Source organism: Nerophis ophidion, linkage group LG07, assembly GCF_033978795.1.
Source record: "Nerophis ophidion isolate RoL-2023_Sa linkage group LG07, RoL_Noph_v1.0, whole genome shotgun sequence".
Lineage (NCBI taxonomy): Eukaryota > Metazoa > Chordata > Actinopteri > Syngnathiformes > Syngnathidae > Nerophis > Nerophis ophidion.
In genome coordinates, this window is record NC_084617.1 from 70,616,917 (window position 1) to 70,632,526 (window position 15,610).

At 42.1% G+C, this 15,610-nt stretch overlaps 1 protein-coding gene across 1 annotated transcript in view; it reads left to right on the top strand.

Annotated features, from left to right (window-relative positions):
* Window positions 1-15,610, top strand: part of specc1la (sperm antigen with calponin homology and coiled-coil domains 1-like a) — a 65,796-nt gene that overhangs the window by 30,456 nt on the left and 19,730 nt on the right. Inside the window, exons 6-10 of the mRNA XM_061907024.1 lie at window positions 3,074-3,147; window positions 4,285-4,460; window positions 7,949-8,112; window positions 8,265-8,386; window positions 10,543-10,633. Coding sequence (XP_061763008.1) covers window positions 3,074-3,147; window positions 4,285-4,460; window positions 7,949-8,112; window positions 8,265-8,386; window positions 10,543-10,633 — 627 coding nt within the window. The remainder of the gene's footprint in view (window positions 1-3,073; window positions 3,148-4,284; window positions 4,461-7,948; window positions 8,113-8,264; window positions 8,387-10,542; window positions 10,634-15,610) is intronic.

Below are 15,610 nucleotides of genomic sequence, written 5' to 3' on the forward strand. Positions count from 1 at the left end.
GTAAAAATAAAGGCACCGCTGTATTTCACTTGACTTGTGGCTGACTCGAGCTGATACAATTGACGTTGGTGCGGCTGTTTGTGTAATTTAATAAAATAAATGATTAAAAAAACGTTGGCGCTGCAGTTTTCTGTAGACCTTTGTGCTGAGCCACACTGCAAGAAGTCAGTGTTCAAAAACAAGAAAAAAATATATAAAAATTTGGGGTATTTTATTTGAACTAAGCAAAAAATTACCTGCCAATACAACAAGAAAATTTGTCTTGTCAAGACTTTCCAAAACAAGTCAAATTAGCTAAACTCAATGAACCCAAAAATACCTTAAAATAAGTATATTCTCACTAATAACAAGTTCACTTTTGATAGAAATAAATGAGAACTTTTTGCTCAATATGTTGAAAAATATTCGTAAATTAAGTAAATGGTAGTGCCATTATATTGACATGAAATGCGCTCGGCATCATGACTTTTTCATGCTTGAAGTAAGAAGTTATTTCTTTATACTTGTGATATTTTATTTTCGAGCATGTTTTACTCAATGTAGGTCATAAAATCTCAGCTACAAGCTGTAATATCTTACTGAGATCATTTAGGACCAAAACCCTTAAAACATGTAAAACGCTCTAACATAAAATCCGCTTAGTGAGAAGGGAGGGTGCATGGGAGTTTGCCCAAACAGTCTACATGTGCTTTGTGGACTTGGAGAAGGCATTCGACCGTGTCCCTCGGGAAGTCCTGTGGGGAGTGCTCAGAGAGTATGGGGTATCGGACTGTCTTATTATGGCAGTCCGATCCCTGTACGATCAGTGTCAGAGCTTGGTCCGCATTGCTGGCAGTAAGTCGGACACGTTTCCAGTGAGGGTTGGACTCCGCCAAGGTTGCCCTTTGTCACCGATTCTGTTCATAACTTTTATGGACAGAATTTCTAGGCGCAGTCAAGGCATTGTGGGGTTCCGGTTTGGTGGCCGCGGGATTAGGTCTCTGCTTTTTGCAGACGATGTGGTCCTGATGGCTTCATCTGACCGGGATCTTCAGCTCTCACTGGATCGGTTCGCAGCCGAGTGTGAAGCGACCGGAATGAGAATCAGGACCTCCAAATCCGAGTCCATGGTTCTCGCCCGGAAAAGGGTGGAGTGCCATCTCCGGGTTGGGGAGGAGACCCTGCCCCAAGTGGAGGAGTTCAAGTACCTAGGGGTCTTGTTCACGAGTGGGGGAAGAGTGGATTGTGAGATCGACAGGCGGATCGGTGCGGCGTCTTCAGTAATGCGGACGTTGTATCGATCCGTTGTGGTGAAGAAGGAGCTGAGCCGGAAGGCAAAGCTCTCAATTTACCGATCGATCTACGTTCCCATCCTCACCTATGGTCATGAGCTTTGGGTCATGACTGAAAGGATAAGATCACGGGTACAAGCAGCCCAAATGAGTTTCCTCCGCCGTGTGGTGGGTCTCTCCCTTAGAGATAGGGTGAGAAGCTCTGTCATCCGGGAGGAACTCAAAGTAAAGCCGCTGCTCCTCCACATCGAGAGGAGCCAGATGAGGTGGTTCGGGCATCTGGTCAGGATGCCACCCGAGCGCCTCCCGAGGGAGGTGTTTAGGGCGCGTCCAACCGGCGGGAGGCCACGGGGAAGACCCAGGACACGTTGGGAAGACTATGTCTCCCGGCTGGCCTGGGAACGCCTCGGGATCCCCCGGGAAGAGCTGGACGAAGTGGCTTGGGAGTGGGAAGTCTGGGCTTCCCTGCTTAGGCTGCTGCCCCCGCGACCCGACCTCGGATAAGCGGAAGAAGATGGATGGATGGAGAAGAATTTTCTTATCAGACAGAAAATAAGCAAAAATCACCCTTATTTGAGATATTTAATCTTACTTAGATTTCAGTTTTTGCAATGTGTGGTGGTAGTCTTAAATTTTGGCTCCAAACTAAGCAGAGATCTTAATTAGGAATATTTTTCATTTTTTGGGGTCCTTTTTGTGATGCCAGAACATTTCCAGCAACAGAAATAGGAAACATACTTACTTATGTTTCAGTTTTTTCAGTACAGAGTACTGCACTCCTGCCGTGTGACATTTCTCTGTGCTTGATCGTCCAAATATAGATAATGATGTCCCACTTGCATGAAAAAACATTGCAAAGGTTGTAGAAAGTCAATGATTTTTTTTCTGCTAACATTATCTTCGCATACAAACAGAAACGGCCTTTGACGTAGGCTTGTAGCTGCGCTCGTTTATCTTAGATACACACCCTGGGTGTAGCAATGTGGGCGACGGATATTATATTCTCCCATCCATTTAAATACTTTAGCCCTTACGCGCTTCTGAGGCTGCAATAACCCTGGCAGGTGAAACACTATATTGCAAAAATAAGTGTTAGATGTAAAAGCCCTGTACCAACGTTGCCTACTATAATAGTACAGCTCTCATACCCCTATGAGTTACCTGGCTGTTGGCAGGAACACGATCCTTGTCTTTTGTCTGTGACTCAACAACACATGCCATTCTTTGCTTCTTTTGGAGTCAACGAAGTTGATTCTCAGTTTGTCATATTGTTGCTGTGACTCAGAGGCCACTTTACGATAAAATCATGTGTAGATTTGCTGTGCTGTTTCAGTCAGCAAGAATAAAAAAACGGAAATCTGGAAGTAATTGACTTTAGCTTTCTGTGAAGAAGATTTATTGTATGTGTCAGGGCCAAGTATGTAGGAAAAGGTTCCGGACAGAGTCAGAGTAAAGATAAGGGTAGTCCGTTTATATACTGAACTATTGCTAAATTCTGCAGCTAACAGCAAATTAGCAGGACTCTGGAGCAGGCCTTTTAGAGTTTATTTGTCAAATATTTCAAGTATACACACGCTGCAATGTGGCATTTGCAGCTACGGCGTTACATATACAGTACTCTCACACTATCTACGCAGTCCGTTTGTCTAGGGTAACACATTTTAATTAGAAACATCTTTCCCATGTGTTTTAGCGACGATGGAGCTCCGCTTCGAGTGTCTGGCAAACAGGATTTGAGCGAGTATATCTCCTCTCTAAACACTTCATTGAAATGTGATGTGTCTACTTTCTTTCTTTCTCAGACTCTGTAAAGAAGCTGCAGGACCAGAAACACGATATGGAGCGAGAGATAAAGATCCTTCATCGCAGACTCAGGGTAAATGGGCCTCGGCACCAGTCCCAGTGGACGTACTGTCAAAAGGGCACATGTCCCGCATTTGTTTCAATTTTAAGTTTAAGGATAGCCCCTTAAGACATACTTGCCAACCTTGGGACCTCCGAATCCGGGAGATTGGGTGGGTTTGGCGGGGCTAAGAGGGGAGGAGTATATTTATAGCTGGAATTCAGTGAAATTCAAGTATTTCTTTTCTATATATATATATATATATATACATATATATATATATATATATATAGAAAAGAAATACTTGAATTTCAATGTTCATTTATTTACACATATACACACACATAATGGGCGGCATAGCTCGGTTGGCAGAGCGGCCGTGCCAGCAACTTGAGGGTTGCAGGTTCGATTCCCGCTTCCGCCGTCCTAGTCACTGCCGTTGTGTCCTTGGGCAAGACACTTTACCCACCTGCTCCCAGTGCCACCCACACTGGTTTAAATGTAACTTAGATATTGGGTTTCACTATGTAAAGCACTTTGAGTCACTAGAGAAAAAGCGCTATATAAATATAATTCACTTCACTTCACTACCTGTTGCTGTTAATTGTTTTCATTAGTTAAATGCTTTCAAATATGCTTTTACCACTAAACCTCAAAAATGACTCCATGCACAGTCCACAGCTGTAAAAAAAAAAAAAAGGAAATATTTTCCATTTTACTCTTATTTGATGCTACATTTGCTGCTCTATCTGCTGCCAGGGACAAATAAAAGATTTTTCAATGTGAATTAATCAATCAATCAATGTTGACTTATATAGCCCTAAATCACGAGTGTCTCAAAGGGCTGCACAAGCCCTGATGTGGCTTAGATCCCACATCAGGGCAAGAAAAAACTCAACCCAATGTGATGACAATGAGAAACCTTTGTAATGTAAAACATTGGAATATGAGAACTGGGTCTGGAATTACTCTTATAGTAATAAACATGATAATATCTTAACGCTTTGCTTCAAATGCTTTTGAAGACATGATTGCCATGTTTTCAACCAGCATTTAACCGCCGTCGTCATGAGAAATTGCAGTTTCCGTGCTAATGGCTACTTGCGGCGCCTCATTAGATCTCGCGCCTAAATGCGGTGGCTTAATGTAAACACGCTTTTTTCCGCGCAGGAGGAGTCGATGGAGTGGCGTCAGTTCCAAGCAGACCTGCAAACGGCTGTGGTCATTGCTAATGATATCAAGTCCGAAGCGCAGGAGGAGATCGGAGACCTTCGGCGCCGGCTGCAGGAAGCCCAGGAGAAGAACGAAAAGCTGAGCAAAGAGCTGGATGAGGTCAAGAGCCGCAAGTAAGCCACAACACTCATGTTTTATAAGTCCAGTTTAATTGTTTTGTAAAAGCTAAATTGTAAAAGACACACTTACTGAATTGTATCAGTAGATTAGTGTTGCAACAGAATGGCGGAAGATACGCAAATAATGGACACTTATCTTTGTCTCTTAGGGTGGAGGCGAGGCCACTATGTAGCAGTTCCATGTCTTCCTTAAACGCTATTCCGCGCATCTGCTTTGTTTAGCAATCAAAACTATTTAAGTTGTTGCTATCCTTTTTTGTGGGGACGTTGTCTATTGTCATGTCATGATCGAATGTACTTAGTGGACGCCGTCTTTGCTCCACAGTAAGTCTTTGCTGTCATCCAGCATTCTGTTTTTGTTTACTTCGTAGCGGGTTATTTTTAGTTTGTCTAGTTTAGTTTCATTGTCATGTCATGTTCGGATGTACTTTGTGGACGCTGTCTTGGCTCCACAGTAAGTCTTTGCTGTCGTCCAGCATTCTGTTTTTGTTTACTCCGTAATGAGTTAGGTTTTAGTTTGATTGTTTAGTTTAGTTTGATTGTCATGTCATGTTCGGATGTACTTTGTGAACGCTGTCTTGGCTCCACAGTAAGTCTTTGCTGTTGTCCAGCATTCTGTTTTTGTTTACTCCGTAGCGAGTTAGGTTTTAGTTTGATTGTCTGGTTTAGTTTGATTGTCATGTCATGGTTGAATGTACTTAGTGGACGCCGTCTTGGCTCCACAGTAAGTCTTTGCTGTCGTCGAGCATTCTGTTTTTGTTTACTCAGTAGCGAGTTAGGTTTTAGTTTGATTGTCTAGTTTAGTTTGTTTGTCATGTCATGTTCGGATGTACTTTTTGGACGCCGTCTTGGCTCCACAGTAAGTCTTTGCTGTCGTCCAGCATTCTGTTTTTGTTTACTCCGTAGCGAGTTAGGTTTTAGTTTGATTGTCTAGTTTAGTTTGATTGTCATGTCATGTTCGAATGTACTTTGTGGACGTCGTCTTGGCTCCACAGTAAGTCTTTTGTGTCATCCAGCATTCTGTTTTTGTTTACTTCGTAGCGGGTTAGTTTTAGTTTGTCTAGTTTAGTTTCATTGTCATGTCATGTTTGGATGTACTTTGTGGACGCCGTCTTGGCTCCACAGTAAGTCTTTGCTGTCGTCCAGCGTTCTGTTTTTGTTTACTCCGTAGCGAGTTAGGTTTTAGTTTGATTGTCTAGTTTAGTTTGATTGTCATGTCATGTTCGAATGTACTTAGTGGACGCCGTCTTGGCTCCACAGTAAGTCTTTGCTGTCGTCCAGCGTTCTGTTTTTGTTTACTCCGTAGCGAGTTAGGTTTTAGTTTGATTGTCTAGTTTAGTTTGATTGTCATGTCATGTTCGAATGTACTTAGTGGACGCCGTCTTGGCTCCACAGTAAGTCTTTGCTGTCGTCCAGCATTCTGTTTTTGTTTACTCCGTAACGAGTTAGGTTTTAGTTTGATTGTCATGTCATGTTCGGATGTACTTTGTGGACGCCGTCTTAGCTCCACAGTAAGTCTTTGCTGTCGTCCAGCATTCTGTTTTTGTTTACTCCGTAGCGAGTTAGGTTTTAGTTTGATTGTCTAGTTTAGTTTGATTGTCATGTCATGTTCGAATGTACTTAGTGGACGCCGTCTTGGCTCCACAGTAAGTCTTTGCTGTCGTCCAGCATTCTGTTTTTGTTTACTCCGTAACGAGTTAGGTTTTAGTTTGATTGTTTAGTTTAGTTTGATTGTCATGTCATGTTCGGATGTGCTTTGTGGACGTCGTCTTGGCTCCACAGTAAGTCTTTGCTGTCGTCCAGCATTCTGTTTTTGTTTACTCCGTAGCGAGTTAGGTTTTAGTTTGACTGATTAGTTTAGTTTGATTGTCATGTCATGTTCGGATGTACTTTGTGGACGCCGTCTTGGCTCCACAGTAAGTCTTTGCTGTCATCCAGCATTCTGTTTTTGTTTACTTCATAGCGAGTTAGTTTTAGTTTGATTGTCTAGTTTAGTTTCATTGTCATGTCATGTTCGGATGTACTTTGTGGACGCCGTCTTGGCTCCACAGTAAGTCTTTGCTGTCGTCCAGCATTCTGTTTTTGTTTACTCCGTAGCGAGTTAGGTTTTAGTTTGATTGTTTAGTTTAGTTTGATTGTCATGTCATGTTCGGATGTACTTTGTGGACGCCGTCTTGGCTCCACAGTAAGTCTCTGCTGTCGTCCAGCATTCTGTTATTGTTTATTCTGTAGCGAGTTAAGTTTTAGTTTCATTCTGCAAAGCCTTCCCTAAGCTTAAATGCCTCTTGTTAGGGTCACTCACATTTTGTTTATTTTTGGTTCAAGCATTAGATACGACGACAAACCCGACATCTATCTTTGGTATGATCAGTATTATGTAAACTCGAAGTTGTTATTATTTTTTTTGGTTCTCTGTTGTTGCTATTTTTGTATTACAACATTTTATTATTTGATCATGTTGTACTGCATTGTAATCTTTTGTTTTGTGATTGTGTGGTGTTTCTGCTTGGACCCCAGGAAGAATAGTCTCCCTTGTGGTGTAGACTAATGGGTATCCTAATAAACTAAATAAACTAAATAAATCTATAAAGTTAAAACGGTATCAATAACGATGGAATTTGAGCGGATTTCTTAAAGGAACGATGAAGTTGCTACTACAGGTGAAAACATGGACAACACAGGTCAGTGTTCTAGAGGAAATTGGCAGGAGGAGGAAGAAGAAAATTGTTTGCGATTCCGATATCAACCGATACCGATATATAAAGTCGTGGAATTAACACGTTATTATGCCTCATTTTGTTGTGAGGCCCCGCTGGATGCATTAAACAATGTAACAAGGTTTTCCAAAATAAATTAACTCAAGTTATGGAAAGAAATGCCAACATGGTACTGCCATATTTTATTATTGAAGTCACAAAGTGCATTATTTTTTTTTTAACATGCCTCAAAACAGCAGCTTGGAATTTGGGACATGCTCTCCTTGAGAGAGCATGAGGAGGTTGAGGTGGGCGGGTCCCGGAAGAGATAGTGCTGCAAGGGTTTCTGGGTATTCGTTCTGTTGTGTTACGGTGCGGATGTTCTCCCAAAATGTGTTTGTCATTCTTGTTTGGTGTGGGTTCACAGTGTGGCGCATATTTGTAACAGTGTTAAAGCTGTTTATAGGGCCACTCTCAGTGTGACCTGTATGGCTGTTGACCAAGTATGCATTGCATTCACTTGTGTGTGTGAAAAGCCTAAGATATTATGTGAAGGGGTCGGCTCGCAAATACAGTGCCTTTAAGGTTTATTGGTGCTCTGTACTTCTCCCTATATCCATGTACGCAGCAGCGTTTTAAAAAGTCATACATTTTACTATTTGAAACCGATGATTTCCGATATTACATTTTAATGAATTTATCGATATCTCTACAAAAAAGGTATCCAGCAATATGGGGGGGCATACATTTTCTGTATTAAGGAGAGTATTAAATGTTTTTTTTTAGGCAGGATGAGGAGAGAGGCCGAGTGTATAACTACATGAACGCAGTGGAGAGGGACCTGGCTGCACTCAGACAGGGGATGGGCCTCAGTCGTCGATCTTCCACCTCCTCTGAGCCTTCGCCTACTGTCAAAACACTTATCAAGAGCTTTGACAGTGCCTCACAAGGTACATGCCGCAAGGACTGGAATCTCACAATGTTGACCTAATGTTTATTAACTGGTAGAGCCTTACGAAGTACCTGACATTTTTGTACCATAGACTTGAGAAAAAACTTTGTTTAATAGAAACGTGTGTGATGCACTTTCTGTGTCTTTTAGCGTTGCCACCTTCCAGTGTTGCCGCTGTGGCTCCGACAGCTACTGCCGCCCCAATACCACGCACCCCTCTCAGTCCCAGTCCCATGAAGACGCCCCCAGCAGCTGCTGTATCACCCATACAGGTACACAGGGAAAAAAGCATGCCTCAATAAGGTTTTAATGACTATAAAGGTATATAAGGTAAAGGATATTTTTAGCAACTCATGTTTTTCCAAAATAATCTAAAAATTATATTGGATACATTTAAGTTTGTCATAAAACATGCCAATCATCCCAAAATAGGAATAAGCAGTGTGACACCAACAATAAAAAAGTAATTTTCTCCTTGCTGAGAGTGGTTTATTCAGACATTTTCCCTTTCTGCAAAGATAATGATGTTTATCATTTTCTGCCAGAAAGAAAACAAAAGCAGACTTAGTGTAGCGCAGGGGCCGAGAACCTTTTTGGCTGAGAGAGCCAAGAAGCCAAATATTTTAAAATGTATTTCCGTAAGAGCCGGAAAATATTTTTTTAACCCTGAACCCAATTAAACGCGTGCATTTTTAAGACTAACATTTTTAGAGTATAATAGGTATCGTATTCTTTGTAATAACATTGTTATTCTGAAGCTAACTGTGGAGGGCGGGTGGCCTGCGGGCCTGCAGCGAAGCGGGGTGTTGCCAGGACCGGCCTGGAAATCAGCGACAGGTGCGTAGATGGCCCACCTGGGCCTTGTTACCTAATCACCTGTCGCTATGTTATAAGCAGCAGCCAGGAGGAGAGACGGGGTTGGTGCAGGAGCCAGAGCACGAGCCAGAACGAAAGAGAAATAGGCAATTGCTGGAAAGCAACTGAGAGACTTATTGAAAAATGAAACAATACTGTAACCTGAAACAGGGTCTCATTTCGGTTCTTGGTGGTCTGAAGAACCCCCAAGGGAGCGAACGCCCCACACTAACCAATAATAAATAAATAACTTCTTACCATCAACGCAGTTTCTTGAACAGGTGCGGTAGAAAACGGATGGATGGATTAAAAATGCACGAGGATGTTTTATATTTTGAACATCATTTTTAACACTGATTACAAGTGGAATTATTCATTATTTATCGTGTTAAGCAGGGTCAGCTCAAATTTACCTGAGAGCCGGACGCAGTCATCAAAAGAACCACATCTGGCTCCCGAGCCATAGGTTCCCTACCCCTGGTATAGCGTGTACTAAGATGATCCATTTAACAAACTATTCAAACTCAAAGTGTTTACACTGCAAAAAGTGAAATCCAAGTAAGATTAAATATCTCAAATAAGGGTGGAATTTGCTTATTTTCTGTCTGGTAAGAGAATTCTACTCACTAAGCAGATTTTATGTTAGAGTGTTTTACTTGTTTTAAATGTTTTGGTCCTAAATGATCTCAGTAAGATATTACATCTTGTTGCTGAGATTTTATTACCTATATTGAGTAAAACCTGCTTGAAACGAGAATATCAACTGATGTAAAGCTGTGTCATTAACACTCACAAGTATAAAAGTACTTTTTTAAAGTAATAATTTCTCACTTCAAGGATGAAAAGAAAAATCATGATGTCAAGATAATGGCAATAGCATTCACTTCATTTAGGAATATTTTCCAACATATTGAGCAAAAAAGTCTCTTTTTTTTCTACCAAGAAAAGTGCATTTGTTATTAGTGAGAATATATTAAGGCATTTTTGGGTTAATTGAGGTCAGCTAATTTTACTTGTTTTGTAAAGTCTTGACCAGCCGAATTTTCTTGTTCTATTGGCAGATGATTTTGCTTAGTTCAAATAAAATACCCCTCATTTTTGTATTTTTTTTTCTTGTTGTTGATCACTGACTTTTTGCAGTTTACAAAGTACAAGGAGGAAAAATCACGATAAACATCTTCAACCGTATTGAAAAATTTGATTATTTCATTGATCTCATTAATTGAATCGGAACTTACTGAACTATTTATTTATGAGAACACTATTGTTTATGCATTCAATATTTATTCACTTACTCATTAACATGTTTATTTACTTATTTATCTATTTATTTAATCACAGTTGTGTTACAGATTGAGTACAAACAAATGTTAGAAAGTGCTACAAAACAAAAAGGGGTGGGATTTAATAAGCTCTGCTTCTTCCTACTCCTTTTTAAACATGCTGTAATGAGAAACTGGAAATATGTGATGTATCATATTGTAGCTGTATGCACATTCCAAATAAACTAACACAATAACCATCATTCATAACCCAAATTCAACCAATATGTTTGACTGGTGTGCTTTTTCAGAGGCATTCGGCGTCCACATCTCTGTCGGCAGTCAAGCCAATCTCCTCCCTGAGTGACAAGAGGAGCAGCTACTCGGACATTTCGATGCCACGTGAGGAAATATTTCTAAAAATTCAGTTTCTTGCGTTCAAAAGATCTAAAGAAATGTATGTCAATATTCCTATACATTGGAAGAAGTTATGTTATATCTGTTTAAGAACATTAGTATTTACCAAAGGAGCCCCTCATAAACGGTTTTGATGTAAATGTAAAGACTATAATCAATCAATCAATGTTTATTTATATAGCCCTAAATCACAAATGTCTCAAAGGACTGCACAAACCATTACGACTATGACATCCTCGGAAGAACCCACAAAAGGGCAAGGAAAACTCACACCCAGTGGGCAGGGAGAATTCACATCCAGTGGGACGCCAGTGACAATGCTGACTATGAGAAACCTTGGAGAGGACCTCAGATGTGGGCAACCCCCCCCCCCTCTAGGGGACCGAAAGCAATGGATGTCGAGCGGGTCTAACACGATACTGTGAAAGTTCAATCCATAGTGGCTCCAACACAGCCGCGAGAGTTCAGTTCAAAGCGGATCCAAGACAGCAGCGAGAGTCCCGTCCACAGGAAACCATCCCAAGCGGAGGTGGATCAGCAGCGTAGGGATGTCCCCAACCGATACACAGGCGAGCGGTCCATCCTGGGTCCCGACGAGTGGTCCATCCCGGGTCTCGACTCTGGACAGCCAGTACTTCATCCATGGTCATCGGACCGGACCCCCTCCACAAGGGAGGGGGGGACATAGGAGAAAAAAGAAAAGCAGCGGCAGGACAACTGGTCTAAAAAGGAGGTCTATTTAAAGGCTAGAGTATACAGATGAGTTTTAAGGTGAGACTTAAATGCTTCTACTGAGGTAGCATCTCGAACTGTTACCGGGAGGGCATTCCAGAGTACTGGAGCCCGAACGTAAAACGCTCTATAGCCCGCAGACTTTTTTGGGGCTTTAGGAATCACCAATAAGCCGGAGTCTTTTGAACGCAGATTTCTTGCCGGGACATATGGAAAAATAAAATCGGCAAGATTGTATAATATTACTTTCACAGGCCCATTATAATGTGTTTATGAGTGAGGGCGAAAAGGTAGCACCAAATGGGCTATAACAAATAAACAAATGTATGGGAAACGCTGATATACAGTACAGCTTACATGCAGGTGCCATGACTGAATGTATTGTGTTAACAAAAACAATCATAATTTGCACGATTGTACCTAGTTTGTGAACCCTTTCTTAAGCAATGGCAATACAACTATATTGTAGTGCCCTTTAAGAGTTAGTGCTGCAAAGGGTTCTGGGTATTTGTTCTGTTGTGTAACGGTGCGGATGTTCTCCCAAAATGTGTTTGTTAATCTTGTTTGGTGTGGGTTCACAGTGTGGCGCATATTTGTAACGGTGTTAAAGTTGTTTATACGGCCACCCTCAGTGTGACCTGTATGGCTGTTGACCAAGTATGCATTGCATTCACTTGTGTGTGTGTGAAAAGACGTAGATATCATGTGACTGGGCCGGCACGCAAAGGCAGTGCCTTTAAGGTTTATTGGCGCGCTGTACTTCTCTCTACGTCCGTGTACACAGCGGTGTTTTAAAAAGTCATACATTTTCCTTTTCAAAACCGATACCGATAATTTCCGATATTACGTTTTAAAGCATTTATCGATATTATCGGGCATCTCTACAAAAAGTTATCCAGGAATATGGGGGGCATGAATTTTCTGTATTAAGGAGAGTATTAAATGTTTTTTTAGGGAGCGGCATAGCTCGGTTGGTAGAGAGGCCGTGCCAGCAACTTGAGGGTTGCAGGTTCGATTCCCGCTTCCGCCATCCTAGTCACTGCCGTTGTGTCCTTGGGCAAGACACTTTACCCACTTGCTCCCAGTGCCACCAACACTGGTTTAAAAAAGCGCTTTAGAAAAGCGCTATATAGATATAATTCACACTTCACAGGATGAGGAGAGAGGCCGAGTGTATAAAGTCAAGTAAAGTACCAATGATTGTCACACACACACTAGGTGTGGCAAAATGTGTCCTCTGCATTTGACCCATCCCCTTGTTCACCCCCTGGGAGGTGAGGGGAGCAGTGGGCAGCAGCGGTGCCGCGCCTGGGAATCATTTGTGGTGATTTAACTCCCTATTTCAACCCTTGATGCTGAGTGCCAAGCAGGGAGGTAATGGGTCCCATTTTCATAGTCTTTGGTATGAGTACATGAACGGAGTGTAGAGGGACCTGGCTGCACTCAGACAGGGCATGGGCCTCAGTCGTCAATCAATGGCAATACAACTATTCTGATTCTGATCCTGAGTCGGTCTTAAAAGCTGCTTACAGAATATCACTGTTTACAGATCCCTGCCAGTAACAGATCCTAGGGTAAACAAAACTGACATAGCCCATGTCAGTAATGACTGGGATGTTTCCTCCCCTTTTGGATGTGAGATACAGTTCGTGTCAGAGTAGCCTGACAAACTGCATTATCTATGTGCAGAGCTTTTTAAAACATTTAGGATTTAGATTGTGTTTATCTTCCCTATTTGGTCACTGTATGAAATGTGATGATATCAGTGCTCTTGGGATTATAAACACAGGTTTTCATATGAAGTAGCAGAAAAGAATAATTAGGCTCACATTATTAACTAGATCCAGTCGAGTGAGGGAAGAGTGGATCGTGAGATCGACAGGCGGATCGGTGCGGCGTCTTCAGTAATGCGGACGTTGTATCGATCCGTTGTGGTGAAGAAGGAGCTGAGCCGGAAGGCAAAGCTCTCAATTTACCGGTCGATCTACGTTCCCATCCTCACCTATGGTCATGAGCTTTGGGTCATGACCGAAAGGATAAGATCACGGGTACAAGCGGCCGAAATTAGTTTCCTCCGCCGTGTGGCGGGGCTCTCCCTTAGAGATAGGGTGAGAAGCTCTGCCATCCGGGAGGGACTCAAAGTAAAGCCGCTGCTCCTTCACATGGAGAGGAGCCAGATGAGGTGGTTCGGGCATCTGGTCAGGATGCCACCCGAACGCCTCCCTAGAGAGGTGTTTAGGGCACGTCCAACCGGTAGGAAGCCACGGGGAAGACCCAGGACATGTTGGGAAGACTATGTCTCCCGGCTGGCCTGGGAACGCCTCGGGATCCCCCGGGAAGAGCTAGACGAAGTGGCTGGGGAGAGGGAAGTCTGGGTTTCCCTGCTTAGGCTGTTGCCCCCGCAACCCGACCTCGGATAAGCGGAAGATGATGGATGGATGGAGTCGACATCCATTGCACCGGTCACCCAGGGGGGTCCCCACATCTGCAGTCCCTTCCAAGGTTTCTCGTTGTTCCCATTAGTTTGAGGTTTTTCTTGCCTTGATGTGGGATAAGAGCCCTGGTGGTTTGTGCAGCCCTTTGAGGCATTTGTGATTTAGGGCTATATAAATAAACTTTGATTGACGATTGATTGATAAGTTTGCACCCACACTGTGAAATACAATTTCCTTTTCATGCACCATGCATTTTATAATGATACAGCGCAGTTAGGAAGTATTTGATTCATCCCGCTTTGAGGTTATAAGTTTACCCATTACAGAAACATGATAAGTCCATAATTCTTATGGTTTATTGTAGGGATATTATCAGCCGATAAATGCTTTAAAATGTAATACCGGAAATTATCGGTATCTGTTTCAAAATTATCGGTTTCAAAAAGTTAAATTTATGACTTTTTGAAACGCCGCTGTGTACACGGACCTAGGGAGCAGTACAGAGCGTCAATAAACCTTAAAGGCACTTCCTTTGCGTGCCGGCCCAGTCACATAGTATCTACGTCTTTTCACACACAGGTGAATGCCACCCATACTTGGTCAACAGCCATACAGGTCACACTGAGGGTGGCCGTATAAACAACTTTAACACTGTTACAAATATGCGCCACACTGTGAACCCACACCAAACAAGAATGAAAAACACATTTACACCGTAACACAACATAAACACAACAGAACAAATACCCAGAACCCCCTGCAGCACTAACTCTTCTGGGAAGCTACATTATACCCCCCCTCCCACCTGAACATGAGGAGGTTGAGGTGGGCGGGTTTTAATTGTGAGGGGAGTAGGGGCTAGCGGGGGTGTATATTGTAGCGTCCCAGAAGAGTTAGTGCTGCAAGGGGTTCTGGGTATTTGTTCTGTTGTATTTATGTTGTGTTACGGTGCGGATGTTCTCCCAAAATGTGTTTGTCATTCTTGTTTGGTGTGGGTTCACAGTGTGGCGCATATTTGTTTATACGGCCACCCTCAATGTGACGTGTATGGCTGTTGACCAAGTATGCCTTGCATTCACTTGTGTGTGTGAAAAGTCGTAGATATTATGTGACTGAGCCGGCACGCAAAGGCAGTGCCTTTAAGGTTAATTGGCGCTCCCTACGTCCATGTACACAGCGGCGTTTTAAAAATTCATAAATTTTACATTTTGAAACCGATACCGATTATTTTTCGATATTACGTTTTAAAGCTTTCATTGGCCGATATTATCAGACATCTTTAGCCTTTTACATGTTTTTTGTTGTTGTTGATATACTGATATATTATGTGAAGACGGACAAAGTCAGGACTTGTATTAATAATGGTCAAGTACCAGCTCTGAACAATACATTATCCTATATACATGTATTAAGGTTTTTATTGCAAAAGTCCAGCTTTGCAGATTAAGATGTTTTGCATTTCACTGATTGCATGTGTGACTTATTTGCAATGCTACGAATAAATAATGAAGCACTACACATTCTGTGGATGTTCTATCAGTTTTCTTCTCTTATCTTGCAAGTTCACGTTTTGCTTGTACAACAGGGGTGTCAAACTCAAATACAGAGTGGGCCAAAATTTTAAACGGAACAAAGCCGTGGGCCAAGGTTGAACAAATTAACCTTTTTAATAGGGACCCAAACAAGATTTGCATTAAATATTGAACAAGCAAGGCTTATATAACTTTATAGTGACATGCAAAATCCAGTTTCAAATAATAATAATAAGAATATCAATGGCATATCAAATAAAATT